This window comes from Pecten maximus, chromosome 9, assembly GCF_902652985.1.
Source record: "Pecten maximus chromosome 9, xPecMax1.1, whole genome shotgun sequence".
In the NCBI taxonomy this organism is placed as follows: domain Eukaryota; kingdom Metazoa; phylum Mollusca; class Bivalvia; order Pectinida; family Pectinidae; genus Pecten; species Pecten maximus.
Genome location: NC_047023.1, coordinates 24,836,620 through 24,856,404, shown reverse-complemented (window position 1 = coordinate 24,856,404; position 19,785 = coordinate 24,836,620). Strand labels below are relative to the sequence as shown.

The 19,785-nt window shown below is 35.1% G+C and overlaps 1 protein-coding gene across 8 annotated transcripts in view; it reads left to right on the top strand.

The window, feature by feature from the left end:
• Positions 1-19,785, top strand: part of LOC117334100 (casein kinase I-like) — a 53,696-nt gene that overhangs the window by 12,863 nt on the left and 21,048 nt on the right. For 7 of the 8 annotated variants that reach the window (XM_033893553.1, XM_033893550.1, XM_033893556.1 and 4 more), the window contains exons 3-8: positions 3,361-3,430; positions 6,879-7,027; positions 9,390-9,624; positions 10,212-10,382; positions 10,830-10,975; positions 12,054-12,134. In XM_033893553.1, coding sequence (XP_033749444.1) covers positions 3,361-3,430; positions 6,879-7,027; positions 9,390-9,624; positions 10,212-10,382; positions 10,830-10,975; positions 12,054-12,134 — 852 coding nt within the window. The remainder of the gene's footprint in view (positions 1-3,360; positions 3,431-6,878; positions 7,028-9,389; positions 9,625-10,211; positions 10,383-10,829; positions 10,976-12,053; positions 12,135-19,785) is intronic. The other variant, XM_033893558.1, reaches the window with a different exon arrangement.

Here is a 19,785-nt window from a genome sequence, read left to right as displayed (position 1 = left end):
TTTTAAATCATGTTTATTTTGAGTCTACTAATAAGCCATATCTTATCATCAGTTCCCTTCAGGGTGTTTTAAAAAACACTCATTTAGATATTATACATTTTGTTCATAAGTATTATTACATTATTTTGTTACTTGATACAATGACTAACTCATTTTAAGAACAGATCCAAAATTGAATACTGCATCTGGTTGTTTATAATATACTGTTGATCACACTGATGAGTTGGTGACGACACTCACACTGATGAGTCGGTGACGACACTCACACTGATGAGTCGGTGACGACACTCACACTGATGAGTCGGTGACGACACTCACACTGATGAGTCGGTGACGACACTCACACTGATGAGTCGGTGACGACACTCACACTGATGAGTCGGTGACGACACATTCTTTTCTTGGAATTATTGTGTAAAACTTACCATGTTCCTATCAACTCCTATCTAATATGAATGATTATATTAAAGCTGAGTCAATATCAAAATGTCCTGGTAAGCATTATGGTTGTGAGTTATGATAGTCCATTGAAAATCAGTTTGTTATGGATCCAGATGGATTCTGTAGAAGAGGTGAGACCGTTCTTGCTGCTTTGCTGCATCGAATTCTGGGATTGTCGACCAAAATGTACCATGGGACAGAGTTAGTTCTCTCAATTTCAAATCTCAGTGGGGTTAATAATAGGTCAGCTAGCCTAGTGAAGCAGTATACATAATGGTTGGAATCTCTACACTAGTGATTGTACCAAAGCTTTTTGTCAAAGTTCCATACCTTTGTTTTTTTTATAGCTAGGATATTTTTTATTATATAATCATATGTTAACCCTGGCTACATTTCTCTGGTGATTAGTCCATGTATGGTAATAAGCCCATCCAGGTCTGTAGTAGTTCAGTCAAAATGTTCATAAAACCTATTTCATTATTCTGCAATAAGCAGACGCCAACATTAAGTCAAAAGATTGCATTGGTTCCCTAGACTCATCAAAAAATAGGTAGGATGATTGGATTATGTGTATATTTTTTTGTCATATATATAGTTCTCTTTCTATTGAAACCACAAAAAGATTATTACTATAGTATATGTAATAACTCCAAAACTTTTTATAAATCTTCTAAAAATTTATTTAGTAATTTTGTAAACGTTTCATTTTTGTTAATTTTAGCTCCCTCATCATCAGATGTTGGGCTCTTCAAACCACCTATTGTCTGTAGTTGGTCCATAACAATCCTTGTTTCTGCTATTTCTCAGAAAGAACTAGATGGATCTTTCTCGAATTTCAGATGTAGATTCACCTTGTTCCATAGTTCCGTTTGTCTTTTTGCTCTGAAATCATTTCTGTTACATGCCCAGTGTCAGTTGCTATCAGTTGCAGGTGTGAGAAATGAGAGCATTATTATCCTGTGGTGACACAGCAGTTAGCTTCCATCATCAATGTTATGTATGTTAGGGTCTATCCAATAGTTAACCAACATGCTGGTTACACTTTTAATCATCTTAAATATCGACCTAATCTCACGATTGTAACGACCATACTTCATGAACATGTTTGTGCTGATTTTTTTTTGAAGCTCAGAATTCTGTCTTCAAAGAAGCAGATCAATAAATGTTTACTATGTGGTTGTACCATGGTATATTGAGTATAATATGGTATACAGCAAACGTATCTATCTTTGGCTGTACTGCTGGTTCATTAGTTATGGTAAAGTATTCAGATCTTGACACAATGTTGGAGCTGAAATTTTGTCTGCATTTATTAATCCTGCGATTTTAGGAATGGTTGTCTGTTTAAGGAATTTCAAGGGTGGTATGATGGTACTGTATTTATCCTACAATAATCCCTGGTAATAAAATAACGGTGGTATGAGGGCACTATTTATCCTACAATCCCTGGTAACATAAGGATGGTATGATGGCATCATATTTATCCTACAATAATCCCTGGTTATATAAAAATAACGGTGGTATGAGGGCACTATTTATCCTACAATCCCTGGTAACATAAGGATGGTATGATGGCATCATATTTATCCTACAATAATCCCTGGTTATATAAAAATAACGGTGGTATGATGGCACCGTATTTATCCTACAATAATCTCTGGTAATGTAAAAATAAGGGTGGTATGATGGTACTGTATTTATCATACTATAATCCCTGGTAAGATGATGACACCGTATTTTTCCTACTATAATCCCTGGTAAGATGATAACGGCGGTATGATGACATCGTATTTATCCTACTATAATCTTTGGTAAGATGATAATGGTGGTATGATGACACCGTATTTTTCCTACTATAATCCCTGGTAAGATGATAACCGTGGTATGATGACACCGTATTTATCCTACTATAAACCCTGGTAAGATGATAACGGTAGTATGATGACACCATATTTATCTACAATAATCCCAGGTAATAAGCCAACTTCTACCAATTGCAGGTCTGTAAAATTACAAACACATGCCATTTCTTTGTCCTGCAAAATATTTGGTAATTGGAATATCTGTTGGCTTTGGAATTGTGATTCATTTGTCTGTTGATAATTCAATATAGTACAGTATATGATTGGTATGCCTGGGGTTTTGAGATAGTGGTACTGAATTTTGATGTAATTGATATTGCTGGATTTATTTGAGAAACTATGGTACAAAACGAGACAATGTAGGAGTATTAACAGCTGTAGGATCAATGATTCATCACAGATTTGTATAATATTATATACTGAGCCAGGTTGATGCTTGGTTAGTATAACACAGAGTGTAATCATTAAGGCAAATTTCATTTATTGTATCTAGTATATAAAGGTTTGCTGATGTATGGTCAACTTCAAACACAACATTTGTCTTTGTCTTTATTAAACTTTAAGTTGAAAGCTAATGAGTCTACCAGCATTAATGCTTTTAAGAATACTTTAGCTTAATACTCTCACTCACATATTCTTTCAAGTATACTTCTTTCGCCTCTCTGAAAAAATGTTTTATATCCGCAGAGATGTTCGATATTGAGTTATCCTAATAGTAATATATCCATTATTCACTTCAGTTTCAGCTATTGGTTAAAGTATACATTTAAGCATTCAAACATTTCACATGATGACAAAAATGTGAGTTATATTTGATTTCCAGGTGATTTGGCAGTCATGCAAGAATGAAACAGTGATTCCATGTACAATACTTGTGTATTTCTTTGTGACCTACCTGGAAAAGATTGCACATTATGTGGGCTGGTGTGCTTCTGATTATTAGCCCGGTGGTCTTAATGTGATTTTGCAACTTCAGCTGGCAAGCATATGGAGCACAACATTATAACAAAGAAATGTTTTTAATTCACTTTACTGTAGTACATTTCTTTTTCTACAGGAACCTATGAAATCCCGAGCACCACAGCTACATCTAGAGTACAGGTTTTACAAACAGTTAGGCCAAGCAGGTATGTATCACAGCATATTACAGTTAACCCAAATACCAGACAGGTGTCCTCCAACCCATAGTAAAACCCTTCAACCTCAAGGTCTATACATTTGTGCCATACTTTCAGTCCACCAGTCTTAAGCATGATGAGAAATAATAGATCAAGGCCCCTTGTTGATTGTGAAAGTCTAACTAACTTGAGGGGGCCAATATATATATATTTTTATATACCTTGATCCCGTCCTGTAACCTAATCCTGAAACCATGTAAGTCTTTGTCATAATATGGCCCTGTATTCCCTTAATCCCCTAATCTTGATGTCAGGAAATACAAAAGGCCCCTTCTAATCCAGATCACCTCTTAGATGTATAATCTTTTTGTTAGTCATAAATTGATCTTTATTGTCAATCACTTAAGTTATCAAAGTTAACCCTGTTAAAGCCTCAGTATGGTATAGGTATCTCTCTCCGTCCTATTAAGGATTAATTATTGTAAACTTGAGCAGAATTTCATCAACATTTCTGATTTGGTCATACTTTAAAACAAATTATCCTATAGCTTGGTAATTTATAGAGGACCAAGCAGCATTCCAGTTTCGATACTTGTTGTTCCATGGTAGAGTGGACAACATTTATTGTTCCATGGTAGAGTGGACTACATTTGTTGGTACATGTTGACAACATTTGTTGGTACATGTTGACTACATTTGTTGGTACATGTTGACTACATTTGTTGGTACATGTTGACTACATTTGTTGGTACATGTTGACAACATTTGTTGGTACATGTTGACTACATTTGTTGGTACATGTTGACAACATTTGTCATATATACTTGTCTGGTTGTCTGTTTATCACTGGTCTGACAACTACTTCCATCCTATTAAATGTTATTATTATGTGTATTATACATATCAGTGCGTAGTGATGAATGGAATTTTGAATTGGTTATGTTTGATAAGAAGCTGTCAATATTTGTGTGTATTTTTCTAAGCCACCATGCTTGTATAGGTAGACCTAGTGAGATTTTCTCCAGATAAGGACAGAGTTCATTGTGCTGTATTCATGGCCTGACATGGAGACTAGATACTCATATTAACACAAATCAACTGCTGTCTTGTTTATTTTGGTAGATCTGCCATTAGTAATAAAAGTTACCATCTAGTCCTGATTATTGAACAACCGATTTACTGCTTGAAGTACATTTGATTTGTAATCATCCTCAAGAAAAATCTTGTATTTGTTTTGTACTACCATTACCTTTGTTCTGTTACCCAAGATAAAGGGTAGAATATAGCCTTGTCATAGGTTTATAAATTAAGGATGTATAATCTCTGTATATACTTGCTTGGTACATACGGTAAACCTCCGGTTAGTTCGAACAAAATTAAATAAATATTGACGAACCTGTTCGAATTATTCGAAATTATGCTTCAGAAAATAAGCGTGAGTTCGAACTATTCGAGTCAATATCGGCGAAAATCTCGGCGGAGTAAAATCATTAGACACAAACACATCCATCGTAAATCTGATACGTAATAACAGCGGCCTGAACAATGGCACATTTACAAGTAAGTAAAATGATAGTATTTCATTTAATTCAATGTTAATTGATCGTTAACGTTCTTCGTTTCGCGATAACTGATGATGGTTATTGCGCGAAGCCGCTCGGGCAATGCGTAGCTACAGTACTGTCAGTAGGCCCCAAAACATTACAGTACACGTTTCATTTATGACACAAAAGTTAAACATTTGCACAGTATAATCTTTGCATGGTTATATTTTTTTATCTGAATGAGAAACTATCGCTATATTATTGTAATAAATGGTCTCTTAAATACGTCAAAAGCAGTCTACGTACATAACCTGTTGCGTTTACGAAAGCACTACTGTAAAAATAGGCGTTATATGTTGGTAAAATTAGGCCAGAATATCAACATGTCTGCTTTTAAATATGCCCAGTCGTATTATCTACCAAACGTAGTTGATACCTGCATAATTATCCATCACTAATTGGGACACCTGTGGATTGTTTTGACTAGATATGAATGCTTTTCACGTCACTCAGCACGATCGGGCAGCCGATCCTTTCAACTTTGCCACTAGCGACACCTCGCGTGGCCTGCTTACCTAGCGTGAGGTCCCAGGTTTTCATGTAATACCTTGATTGGCAATACTTAAGAGATGTCCAGTCACAATTAAATAATCATAATGCTAAGTTAACACTAGTTATATGTGAAAATACACAGACGATTTCTTAGTTTGCCATACACAGCGCGAATACAAATATCGCATGTTACTTATACATTGTCGGGGCCTAAATTTGCAATCAGCTGTCTCGTGCGTGGTGTGTTTTGCAATGTAACAATAACTGAATTAACGCTAAAATATGTGGCATATATTACAGACCCATTCTAATGATCACGCATACAATCTAATAAACTAAATGTGCTTGTTGATCAAATTTAAATCTTGGCAATTTTTTTCGCCCGGTCATCGGGGCCGGGTCGTCGCGAGCTTCTTACTTTACGTTCTTCATTTGACAAGTTCGAACTATCCGAAATGGTGTCAGTTATAAACAGCCAGAGTTCGAACTATTACTAGCTAAAAAATTACCGTTTTTCTAGAAAAAAATGTGTGTTCGAACTATCCGCGTGTTCGAATTAATCGGAGGTTTACCGTATGTGTAATCTATTAAGCCATGTCCCCGATATATTGGACAGAGTAGTAACATCTTAGTGCTGAGGATGTGTTTTTGGTATGAACCAATACGTCATTATTAGGAAATATCTTAAAGCAGTGTGTTATGCTTATATTTCTTGTGTATTTATACTTAAAGATTACAGCCAAATCTTTTACTATTCTCTCTAGTAAATACTGTTTTGAAGGTGGAGGAAGTAATGATTGTGTATCAAAGGAGAGTCACCTTCTCGTGAAATATCTGTAAGAAAAACAATGAAAATGCTCTACATTGACCATACTGTGATCCAAAAGTAAAATATAGGAGAATAGATACTTATATACTGCAGACAGATTTTGAACAATTAAACTGAAGATTCTTTTTCCCTGATAGAAATTTTACAGTCCCCAGTGGACATTAATTGGTAAAGGCCTTAGTAGACATTAACTTGAGTAATCGTAATGATTACAATGTACTCAATAAAAATGTGAGACAAGAATTTTCATCCTTAATCTCCATCAGTCTGTGTGGTAGTCGTCTTGGTTAGGCTTTCAGTCATGAGTCATCAAAAATTGTGTACATATAGCTAACTTTCACCGATGCTTAAATTACTGTTTCTGTAGAAATCTGACATTCAATAGTCTGTGAATTCCATAATGTTGATGAAAATTTGATTTTTTTAACTGTTCATATTATAGCTTTATGGCAAAAATGATTTACAATTAAGGAGTTTTAATGATTGTTGAATGTTCACCTGCCAGTTTTAATGTCACTAACTGGTGTTTCAGAGGGTGTGCCAAATGTCTATTACTTTGGACCATGTGGGAAGTACAATGCACTGGTGCTGGAATTACTTGGACCAAGTCTAGAAGATCTGTTTGACCTTTGTGATAGGAAATTCTCTCTCAAAACTGTACTTATGATAGCAGTACAACTTGTAAGTATTAAAATGTATAGGATTCTGGTTTTCTTTTGTTTATCTTAAACTTAATGACATATCTATGGATCTGTATTATAAGTCCTAGCTTATGCTACCATCAAAATATTGATTGTTTTGTTCACACACACTTAAGAAACACATTCACACATTTGCTATTTGTGCTAAAAACATAAAGATTAATAGTGTATAGTTGTGGTTTAAACTTTTTCTTGAATAAATCATATCAAATGATTTGTCTTCAAAGGAAAATCAGTGAACAATTTGACTGAAATACTGCTCTGTGAAACAAGTACTCTCCAGTTGGTCACAATTTCCAGTTTTATAGAAAAAAAGAAAAGGATGCTAAAATATTATGTTCAGACTGGATTATTAAAAAGGATGCTAAAATATTATGTTCAGACTGGATTGTTATGACTTTGAATTGCGAGTCTTAATTTCACAATTGCAGTCATTGAAAGGTTTAGTCATCCACAAATGATGACAATTTTAGTTGTATAAAAAGATCAAGGTTTGATTAAAAAAGTTTGAAATTTAAAAAGGAAAGACACCTTTTCGGAGATAACACACCTGTACTTTGAATAGGTAAAACTTTAAAAGCCAGGGCAATGGTTGTTAGGCCATAGAACTCAAGGCCGGGGCTGTAATATGATTCTATATGTTGTTTGGCTCCTTTGTGGTACTTGTTTATAGGAATTGTTCTGGACTGCTCAACTATAAATAGAACAGGTAAAATATTGTGTTCTATATTGTGGCTCCATTTGATAAAATTTCATTTTGCTTTACACGGAGGATCTTTATATGCATACAGATTATAAAATGACTCTTTTGTGATATCTTTTAGTGCAGAAAAACTTAACTCAAGTCTCGGAGCAACCACCAGCTAGTGTTGGGACTCGGTTGAGATTTCAATATCGATGATCAGATATAATCGATTACTGTGGTCTGATCGATTTTTGATTATTAATTGGTTAGCCTACCATGACATAATCCTAAGAAAATGTCACTTTTTTTTACCCCGGGATTGAATAGGCCCATTTCCTCCATAGCAGAGCTCACCGTGATTTTGATTTTATACTAGCTTTACTATACATAGTTCCGTAACTTAAGTTTTTTCTTTCATACCAATTCATCGTAACAATCTTTATTGATGAAAGGTTATATTTTTGCAATTAATTATGTTTGAATAGCATGATCAATAAAAAGTTATACTTAGAGTAAAATGACATATAACTCCCGTTCTCTCTTAGTGAAAATTAAAGTAGAAAGTAGATACACTTTGGTTTTAAAAACAATCATCGATGTTGACATCTCATTATCGATTGTTAGGAATTGGTTGCCATTCCCATTCTGATTAGATATCGATTATAATCGATCATTGGGACAACACTACCACCACCTATTTACATGTTTAACTCATAGAGTGAAAAAAAAAGACTTTTTGGACTTGGTCATGTTATGTATTTTTTCCAGTGTTTAAAGTACCATCTCATAGTGTCACCCCTACAAAGGTCTGTGTAGTGATGCCAATATGGCTGTCATTAAACAGTGATGTCACCTCTGTAACAATTGCCTGGGGTTAATATCGCTGAAGTGTTTACAGGTTTGCATTTAGTATTGTTGTATCCAAAAAACCTTACCATTAAACAGATCTACATAAAACATCATACTGAGGTTCAGCTAACACAGTAATCAGCACCAAACGGCTGAGGTCACAATTAGTAGATAAAAAATATATATATATATAAAGTTATTCAATTTCTTAAAAACTATATGATGGCAGGAGTGTATATTTCAGCATCAGAAGATTGGATTCCTGAGTTTAAGGCCTGAATATATGACACAAGTAAAAAAGAAAAGATCTTTTGTGTATGTTACTGATATACTCAGTAACCAGTGTATCGTAGATATGCTTTACCTATCAGGATCATACTATGTCTGTTTTATAAATGTTTGTTTTGATTTAATGTCGTAGGAGATATGTAACTTGTCAATAATAATTCATTGCTTATATCAGTTAAAGTGAATTGTATTCCCAAACAAGTATAGATGTGAACAACAAGCTATATTGGGTGGTGTATTATTCTATGAAATATTACATTTGTGGAAGGTATGTTGGTAAAATGTGAATCTAATTGAGAAAAACATCCTGTAGAAAGAGAACTGTACATGTTTAACTATATACTGTGAAATATGTGTATTAGACAAAAATCTAACAGCTGTTACAAAATTATGAAAGTATTTACTTATGCATTGTAATGTTAATTATTGTCTTGTTGATAATGATGTAGATTTAGTTTGAAGGTGGTGAATATTTGGGGAATTTTGGTTAGATATTTCATCATTTAATGTCTTGTTTCAGATTACAAGAATGGAATATGTTCACTCAAAGCATCTGATCTACAGAGACATTAAACCAGAAAACTTTCTTATAGGAAGGCAATCAACAAAAAAACAGCATATCATAAACATTATAGACTTTGGTTTAGCAAAGGAATATATTGATCCTGAGACTCACAAGCACATCCCCTACAGGGAGCACAAGAGCCTTACAGGAACAGCCCGATACATGAGCATAAACACACATTTAGGAAAAGGTGAGAGGAATGTCGTCCTACATCTCCAGGCATACCAACCGATTCTGGATTCAAACTCTAGATCATGTATTAAAATGATGTTGTAATTTTTGTTAGAAAATTCAGACCGTTGCACTAGGAAATCTCAGCAATTTATAGGGAAATTTCAGCCCATTTCTTTTTCTAAAGAATGCTTAATTGTACAGCAGGATATGCCCAAATGAGTTATGGAGAAAGAGTTACCCTGGTAAACTTTCTTAGAGATTAGGAGTATATCCCAGATGTACTTTCATTTAAGAAAGTAGAACACTTTTTAGCAAAGGGAAACAAACTATTTTTTGATGTGAAAGAGCTAAAAGAAAAAAGAAAAAGGAAATCAATGAGAACAGTTCACAATTTTGTGTTTATATTTGTTTAATGTATTTTCATAAGTCGTCATTATTTTTACATTAAATTTCATTATCAAGAAACAATCTCAGGATTTGCTGTATTATACCTTGGTATTTTCATTCAAGTTTACTTATGTAAAAAAAAATTGAAATGATAATTATTGACATAATTTGAACTACCTTGTATTTCCTCTTTACTCCTCATATTTTTCTTCACAGAACAAAGTAGACGGGACGACCTTGAAGCTTTAGGGCACATGTTCATGTATTTTCTCCGAGGAAGTTTGCCCTGGCAGGGCTTAAAAGCCGACACTCTCAAAGAAAGATATCAAAAGATTGGTGATACAAAGAGGGCCACACCTATCGAAGTGTTATGTGAAAATTTTCCAGGTAATTCTGAGCCTTGGATGTGTTTCATCATTTTGTGTTTCAAAGAATATTCATGGAGCTCATGGTTTGTGTCCAATAGTGTTTTTGGATATCCGTGGGATGGAATGGATGCACATGGAATATGAAAATTAAGTCTGTTAAAATTCTTGATGTTCAGTTTTTCCCCCCAAGTGTGATAGATTTGTGATGAATTTGTATTATATAGCTTATAGGAAAATAATGTAAGGGTATAAAATAGGTTTAATTCTGATTCCAAATCAAGTATTTAAGTTAAACAAGAAACTTGTAGAGAAGTTTTGTATTTATCAACAAAAAGTTCATATTTTTATGCAAAAAAATGAAAAGTTATTTCTGTATAGAAACATGTAAGTGGTGTTAGTGTAAACGTCTGGAGTACACAGTATGAGGAAGGCATTATAAAGATGGTTACTTACTGAACTATTTCAGATGAGCTATCAACATATTTAAGGTATGTGAGGAGACTGGATTTCTTTGAGACTCCCGACTATGATTACCTAAGGAAATTATTCACAGACCTCATGGCACGTATGAGCTATGACTGCGATTGGGATTTCGACTGGACAGGTCGACAGGTAGGAGATATTACCATCCCAGGGATCTGGTTGTTCGTCTTAGCTTAACACCAACAGAAATACAAACCTAATTAAGTATTTGCTGCCATAAACACTTAAAATATATTTCTTCAAAGATTCCTATCTCTGATTATGTGTTGTTTTACTGTATTTATCACTATACCTTTGGGATCAAGCAAACAAAAAAGCTGAATTTTGTAACTTTTTATTTCGAACTTGTATTCAAAGTTCTTCTAGTTTTCCAAATGATAACATTCAATATAATCTTTTCTAGCGTTTTCAGTTTTAGAGAGGAGGAGTTAAGATCACAAGGTGTTAAATTAGCTAAGATTGTAACATCCAGACCCTGGCCATCATATCATCATCTCATGTTTGTCTCCACTACACTTTAACAGTCCCCCCCTCTCAGCTTCTCGCTATGTGCTTATGCTTGTTAAACAGAATTTCACACAATCGTCATGATTGACATGATTAATGTGCTGAGTTTTTTGCAAAAAATTGTGTGTGTGATACGATATTGATGATCTTACTGATAAGCGACACTTTGTTATACAATTATATGTGGTGATAGTTTGTACTGTTTTGTTTTTATTTTGATCATACAAAATGTTGCTATGGAAACCGAAAGGTTTGAAATTTTAATGGCCTTTTATATCAATACATTTTACATCATCCAATAAGTATGTAAGAGTACTAAGAACATTTTATTCCACAGGAATTAAATGATCACTGCATGCCTCATGACATTTATGTAAAACATTAAACTCAAGAGATGATTATTTTGACTGCAGGAGCTGAACTTTGAGTCATAAGCTCTGCATGCTGTAGTGGTTCTGCTTTGTAGAAATTTATTTGAGCAAAGATTGTATTTCAATATCATAAGAAGATTGATACAGTAACAATGGGGTGATGTTGGTAAAGGTAAAATTTTCTGATAAAGGTTGTATTGTGATAATCAGAGGTTGTCATTCTCTGGGTATTATATCCTGTTACTAACGAGAGTCCTCACCTTGTAGTAGATACCCTTTTTAGATACTCCAGAAAATTGTTCACTAATCCATTTCTGCCCTTCCATCAGCCTTCAATCAGTGCTCAAGACAATCCACCAAAGAATGAAGATCACAATGGCCGTGAGAGGCATCACGCACAAGCAAATAAGGTGAGTTGTCTCCCCCTTTGTGTAGTACGCCATCATAAACAGGAGCATTTTGTGATATATATTCACATATTTATATATATATGTTATACTTAAAAAAAATGCTTAGCTGCTGTCAACATAGCAAATTCATAGGCTGAGGAATGAACTACTACTAACAATTTATGAATGAAAACTTGATGTCTGGTGTAGGGCAGGATGAACTTTAAGGAGACAGAAGTTGTCTGTGGTATTAAGATACTAGACTAACTGCTGCAAGCCAGGCCTAGTCATAGAACAATAATAATGTCGGTGAGGAAAGACGACCCAGTCCTGCTTGTGTGTAAATTACATGATGTGTGATTCGTAAAATGCTGTTGTCTTCCCATTAGGTTTGTTACATTGAAATTGTTTCTTGAAAAAAACTTTTGTACTATTTCATCTCTTATTGTATGTGACTATTGTCTATGTGAACATTGTAGACTTTTTTTCATGAGCTTTATTGAAACATTCTGGCAACCCTGACTGGTGTTTGTGTATCTGCTAATAGAATCAGATTACCTCTGATATCAATAGCCAAGTCTCAGATTGTTTAGTCTAAGTTCTAGTCATGGTCAATTCCCTGTACCATATACATGGTGATTTTATTTGTGTATCAAACTTAGAATAAAGCATAAACAATCACCTTTCAATTAAGGAGAGAAGATATTTGAAATACCAAAAAAAATTTTTAAACCATGTCCGACTATTCTGATCTTATTATTAAGATATTCATTTTCATTTTTCATTTTGAATTATTGTAGGCAAAGCAAACTTGGAAATTAATAGCTTTGTATAAATCCAATTTTATTTCTTTTTCTGTAAAATGGAGTTTAAATCTGGAGACTTGTTAATGGTAAAGAGAGCAGCCAGTTTGGCCAGTCAGAGTTAAAGACCTATCAGAACCTGTTTAACACTGAGTCCATGTCATCTGTCCAGTGTAACATATATAATAAGTCCATCCTGTAATGCTGACATGCTGGTATGTCACTCCACAGCTCGCCTATATTGGGCTCAATATTAAACTACCACATAGATCTCACAGTTTTCACCCATATCATTTATAAACAATCACAAATTTTGTTACTCTTGAAATTCTCAGATTTCTTTGCACCTATACAACAGGTTTAATGTTCAGTTAATTTCATTTTCTAGTGAAGGTTTTCATTTCCTCTCTTCAAATTTTTTTTTTGAGAAATAATAAATTGTTATGACACTAGTTCCTAAATATTAACTGTGTTGATTTTGTCTGTCAACACGTTTGTAGTTCCCAGTGGTGCTCTAGTCCTTATCTGAAGCCAACAGTTAGGTTTCCTTAATACGATAAGTGTACTCACACTCCAGCCTTTTACTGTAAACTATTACTGACATGCTGTCTTTGCTTGCTGTTGATGTCATTCAGATGCTGCTTACATATACAGTTTTAAGACTTCTCTCCTTGAAATGTATTGCATAAAAAACTTGTTCAATATGATGTTTAGATATTTTCTTAATACATTATTTTGAAATTACATAATTCCATTAAGAATTTCTGTCATTGTGTTCCACCTATTGTTCTGAGGCCAGTGATACCAAATGATACTTACTGGTCAAAGCAAGGTTTTTCATGTAGTTACAAAATCCCTTTGTTTTAATATAACATGCTACTGTAACATATTTAGATATGAATTATTGTGTATTGCGTTTGTGCATGCCTGCATGTGCTCTTTTATATTGTTGCCTTGCATTTATATTATTTCCTTACAAGTTGTCTTTAGAACCTACATATATTTTGTGTGCCTTTTACCCCCAAATCTTAATCTCGGCTATTTTACCATGGCCTGATCACAATTTCGGGATGGAACTGTATGTTGTAGAAAATCTTGGGACTTTTTGAGATATCTAATAAAAATCATTTGTGAAATTTTGAGAGACGTGATATCTGTTTGGTTATTGATTTAATTAAAAGGAAATAAAATACAAGGATTGTAATAAAACATAACTGCATGTGATTAATGATTGTCTCCCTTGAATGCAGCTCTGCATGACAACAAATTCACCAATTATTAAGATCCTATCAACAGATGTGGTAATCTCCTTCAACAGGTTGTTCTGTCATTGAGTACCAGATAACACACAGAAAACCAGTAATTAGCAATAAGTAGACCAGTCCTCAAGTTTGGATATATCACTATGGTAACCTTCCGTGAACAACCTATTGTTAAGGAGATGACCATGTATTGTTCCCTTTAATAAGAGGATCTAGGCATGCTGTAGTTCCTTTTAGTCCAGTTGTCTTGACCGTTCCCTTATTTTGGGTCATGTCTATATCTAAGGTAAAAAGAGTATAAAGTTGAATGATGTTATTGAAAGAACAGCTATCTTTGGGAATTTGTACGTAACTTAATTTAGAATACATGAATTTGATACCTTTTGAGTAAAATCGTGGAAAGTAGTTGTGTCCTATCTTTGGGAATTTGTACAGAACTTAATTTAAAATACATGAATTTGACAGTTAAAATGTGGAAAATAGTTGTGTTTACCTTATTGTTATTTTGGCATCAATTTAACAGGAAATTTACTGTTTGAAAGTTTGTAAGACTGAAGGCTACGACTACTGCTGTTGTTAAAACAGACAAGTTTAAAGATATTTAATATATTGGATAGTTACATCACCATAGAAATTTACTTAGTGAAGCAAAGTATTGCCTGCTATCAAGACATATTTGTCGGGTTAGAGTTTTGTTTTAAGCACATCTAGTCTAGAGCAAATGTAAGACGGGTGTGATATTGGGACATAGTGCTTGGGTACACGGTGGCTCTCATTAGCTAGAGATTAACAGTCTACTGATGAGAAAATCCTATCACTGCTGTTTTTCGCTTCTACATATTTCTGAAGTTCCATTTTGTGTTTAAAACATGGGTTAGATATTTATAGAGTTAAAAGATACTGGTGCTGTAAATTATGTATAAGTGTGTCTCTGCAGTTGGAGAATGTTTGTCTGATGGGCTGTTGTATATAGAAACATTAGTGGAGGACGGGGTTTGCTGGTAGGTGTTCTGGCTATGTATAGATATTGACCCGACACAGATTAATGACCAACACACTTACAAATATTGTTTGATCATTATGTGGAATATATAAACCCGAGGGTCAATAGTGTAGACATTTTGTCATTATGACTTGTAATACAGGGAAGTTAACATGGAATTACTGTGCTGGAAAATGTCAGGGTTTTTATAATCTAACAGATATGTTTGTATTATAGCAGAATAGATTGATGTCAGAATCATCTATCTTAGCCAATGTGGCATGAAATAATTACAGTAGTTTTTGTGAAGGAATAGATTTATAATCACTTGAGTCAATAATTATAAGCTGATACAAATAAAGTCAATCTACAAATAAACATCAATCTGCTGTAAAACCAGCCATCAGAAAGGTGATTGTTACTTTTTTTATTTGTCAAATGCACGAATTAAATGATTAAGGTTTAATTGTCCATTACTACTATAGGCAAAATGTCAGTTTGTTTCTGAGGATAGATAGAATAAGACTGTGGTCACTGTTCTAATCAAAGTTTTGTGGGTGATATCGTTTGGTACAAATTGGCGATACACCTGATCACATTTAAAAGCATGATTAAGTTTCAGGTATCAATTTGTACTATCAGCAGCTTAGCATTGACCGTAAAGTTAGCAGGTGTTTCAAAGTGATAGCTTCTCAAACTATATGTGCTATTTGTTGTTGATACACTTTGTTTAAAAAAAAAAAACTGTTTCGTTATCAGGATGGCTCTATCAGTCTACAATTGGAACTCAATATTAATCCATGTGGCTTTAAAAAAAAAAAAATTATTTGACATTTTGATATGAATTTTCACTTAAAAATGATTTTGCCAGTATGAATACAATCATGTGATCTATTTATTGAACAGTGTTTGAGATGATGTAACTTGTACACTAGTAGTGGATTTTACTTATACATAAACAAGTATAATTTATACTCTTAAGTTAAGTTAAGTATGCAATGAACCCATTCAGCAATGCTTTGTATTGAAGAAGTTCACCAAGTAAAGAAAACAACTAAAAACCAGTGCTGTTTTGATATTGTCTATAAGCTGGTGATGCTTTTGTCCATTTGATCGGTGGTTGTTGGTGAATTCTAAGAGGTATTTAATTAGTGCTAATTAGATGTGGATGGGTAACCTTAACTTGATAGTTGATAAAAAAGAAGACTTATGTGGTGTTAGTTTACATGTCAGATGATGGTATGGATATATATATATATGTTATTTCACATGTGCTTCAACCTTCAGCCTCATATGTCTACAAATATTGGACTTGTGTTCACATGAATTGGCTGCCCTATGGCACACACGATTCCTATGCTATAGCTGTCCCCTCCCCCCATTACTCCTCAGTCATTGTCATGCATGATCATTATTTATTGTTTCTTTATAACAAAACTATCATTCATGTACATGCACCATACATCTGTTGTTCACCCTATGTCAGAATTATGCCTCCTCTCATTCTCTTCATTATTAACATTGGTTTCTTTGAAACAACTTAAGCCTAAATTACTCAAGGCTTTCCTTTTATGAGAGAAAATCTATCCAGGCATCACGTGCAAATTATGCACACTTGGAGTGACTAACTTCTTTTTTTCATTTATGATGTGAATTGTGATAGAATTATTCAATGATCTCTTGGTTTGTCATGAATGAAATTGCACAGAAGGATCGCTAGAGGTTTGGCTCACACCCCCCATAAAAGATGAATGACATTAATGTGTGGCTTCCATCAGTCTTTAATTTTGGTCTATTCTGATACAGGCGGCCCTGTCATGATAATGAAATATATTTCAGGAAATATCATTTTGAAATCTTTTCAGGAAAGCAGATTGAATAGATAAAAATAAGTACAACACAAATATCCAATGAATTAAAAGATATTTATTGTCAATATTTTGGGTAATTTTGTAATATTGTGTTGAAAATATTGATTTTTGCATTGCTATATATAGCACACATCTTTGGTTTGTTAGTGTAACATGGGTTGATAGATCAACCTAGCCATTACTTCAGATCTACATTGTCACGGGAATATGGATTTAATGTTTTCTTCTCTCTTTCCTGGTGATGGTTTTCAAATTATTTCTGCCATGTTTGGAGTTTGACATGGGTGTATGCATATTTTTCTGCATGTTCATTTAAATCCTAATAAGGACAAATTATCATTTGTTAAAAATGACACATGTTCATTACCATTTAAGGGCATATTTCATCAGTATTTCATGGATATACATGCATTTTGTGAACTAGTTTAGTTTTCTGGTGGCGAGCTTGTATAACTAGGGTTGGGAGAAGTTCATGGGGATAGCATGGGATGGCATACCAACATCATCGGGGCAGGGACATGTTAAACTTATGGTAGGGGATAATAGTGTACCGCCATCATCGGGGCAGGGACATGTTAAACTTATGGTAGGGGATAATAGTGTACCGCCATCATCGGGGCAGGGGTATGTTAAACTTATGGTAGGGGATAATAGTGTACCGCCATCATCGGGGCAGGGACATGTTAAACTTATGGTAGGGGATAATAGTGTACCCCCACCATCGGGGCAGGGACATGTTAAACTTATGGTATGGGATAATAGTGTACCGCCATCATCGGGGCAGGGACATGTTAAACTTATGGTAGGGGATAATAGTGTACCCCCATCATCGGGGCAGGGACATGTTAAACTTATGGTAGGGGATAATAGTGTACCGCCATCATTGGGGCAGGGACATGTTAAACTTATGGTAGGAAACTTATGGTAGGGGATAATAGTGTACCAACATCATCGGGGCAGGGACATGTTACACTTATGGTAGGAAACTTACGGTAGGGAATAATAGTGTACCAACATCATCGGGGCAGGGACATGTTAAACTTATGGTAGGGGATAATAGTGTACCCCCATCATCAGGGGCAGGGACATGTTAAACTTATGGTAGGGGATAATAGTGTACCCCCATCATTGGGGCAGGGACATGTTAAACTTATGGTAGGGGATAATAGTGTACCCCCATCATCGGGGCAGGGACATGTTAAACTTATGGTAGGGGATAATAGTGTACCGCCATCATCGGGGCAGGGACATGTTAAACTTATGGTAGGGGATAATAGTGTACCGCCATCATCGGGGCAGGGACATGTTAAACTTATGGTAGGGGATAATAGTGTACCGCCATCATCGGGGCAGGGGCATGTTAAACTTATGGTAGGAAACTTATGGTAGGGGATAATAGTGTACCCCCATCATCGGAGCAGGGACATGTTAAACTTATGGTAGGGGATAATAGTGTACCAACATCATCCGGGCAGGGACATGTTAAACTTATGGTAGGGGATAATAGTGTACCAACATCATCCGGGCAGGGACATGTTAAACTTCTGGTAGGGGATAATAGTGTACCGCCATCATCCGGGCAGGGGCATGTTAAACTTATGGTAGGAAACTTATGGTAGGGGATAATAGTGTACCCCCATCATCGGAGCAGGGACATGTTAAACTTATGGTAGGGGATAATAGTGTACCAACATCATCCGGGCAGGGACATGTTAAACTTATGGTAGGGGATAATAGTGTACCAACATCATCCGGGCAGGGACATGTTAAACTTCTGGTAGGGGATAATAGTGTACCAACATCATCCGGGCAGGGACATGTTAAACTTATGGTAGGGGATAATAGTGTACCAACATCATCCGGGCAGGGACATGTTAAACTTATGGTAGGGGATAATAGTGTACCAACATCATCCGGGCAGGGACATGTTAAACTTCTGGTAGGGGATAATAGTGTACCAACATCATCCGGGCAGGGACATGTTAAACTTCTGGTAGGGGATAATAGTGTACCAACATCATCCGGGCAGGGGCAAATTAAACTTCTGGTAGGGGATATAACCTGGATATAAGCTGCATTGATAAGGGCATTATTGTGGAGTAAGGTGTTAATATTTGTGTAGTTTGGGGAGTTCAGGATGTGGAGTAAGGTGTTAATATTTTTGTAGTTTGGGGAGTCCAGGATGTGGAGTAAGGTGTTAATATTTTTGTAGTTTGGGGAGTTCAGGATGTGGAGTAAGGGGTTAATATTTGTGTGGTTTGGGGAGTTCAGGATGTGGAGTAAGGTGTTAATATTTGTGTAGTTTGGGGAGTTCAGGATGTGGAGTAAGGTGTTAATATTTGTGTAGTTTGGGGAGTTCAGGATGTGGAGTAAGGGGTTAATATTTGTGTAGTTTGGGGAGTTCAGGATGTGGAGTAAGGTGTTAATACTTGTGTAGTTTGGGGAGTTCAGGATGTGGAGTAAGGTGTTAATACTTGTGTAGTTTGGGGAGTTCAGGATGTGGAGTAAGGTGTTAATATTTGTGTAGTTTGGGGAGTTCAGGATGTGGAGTAAGGTGTTAATATTTGTGTAGTTTGGGGAGTTCAGGATGTGGAGTAAGGTGTTAATACTTGTGTAGTTTGGGGAGTTCAGGATGTGGAGTAAGGTGTTAATATTTGTGTAGTTTGGGGAGTTCAGGATGTGGAGTAAGGTGTTAATATTTGTGTAGTTTGGGGAGTTCAGGATGTGGAGTAAGGTGTTAATATTTGTGTAGTT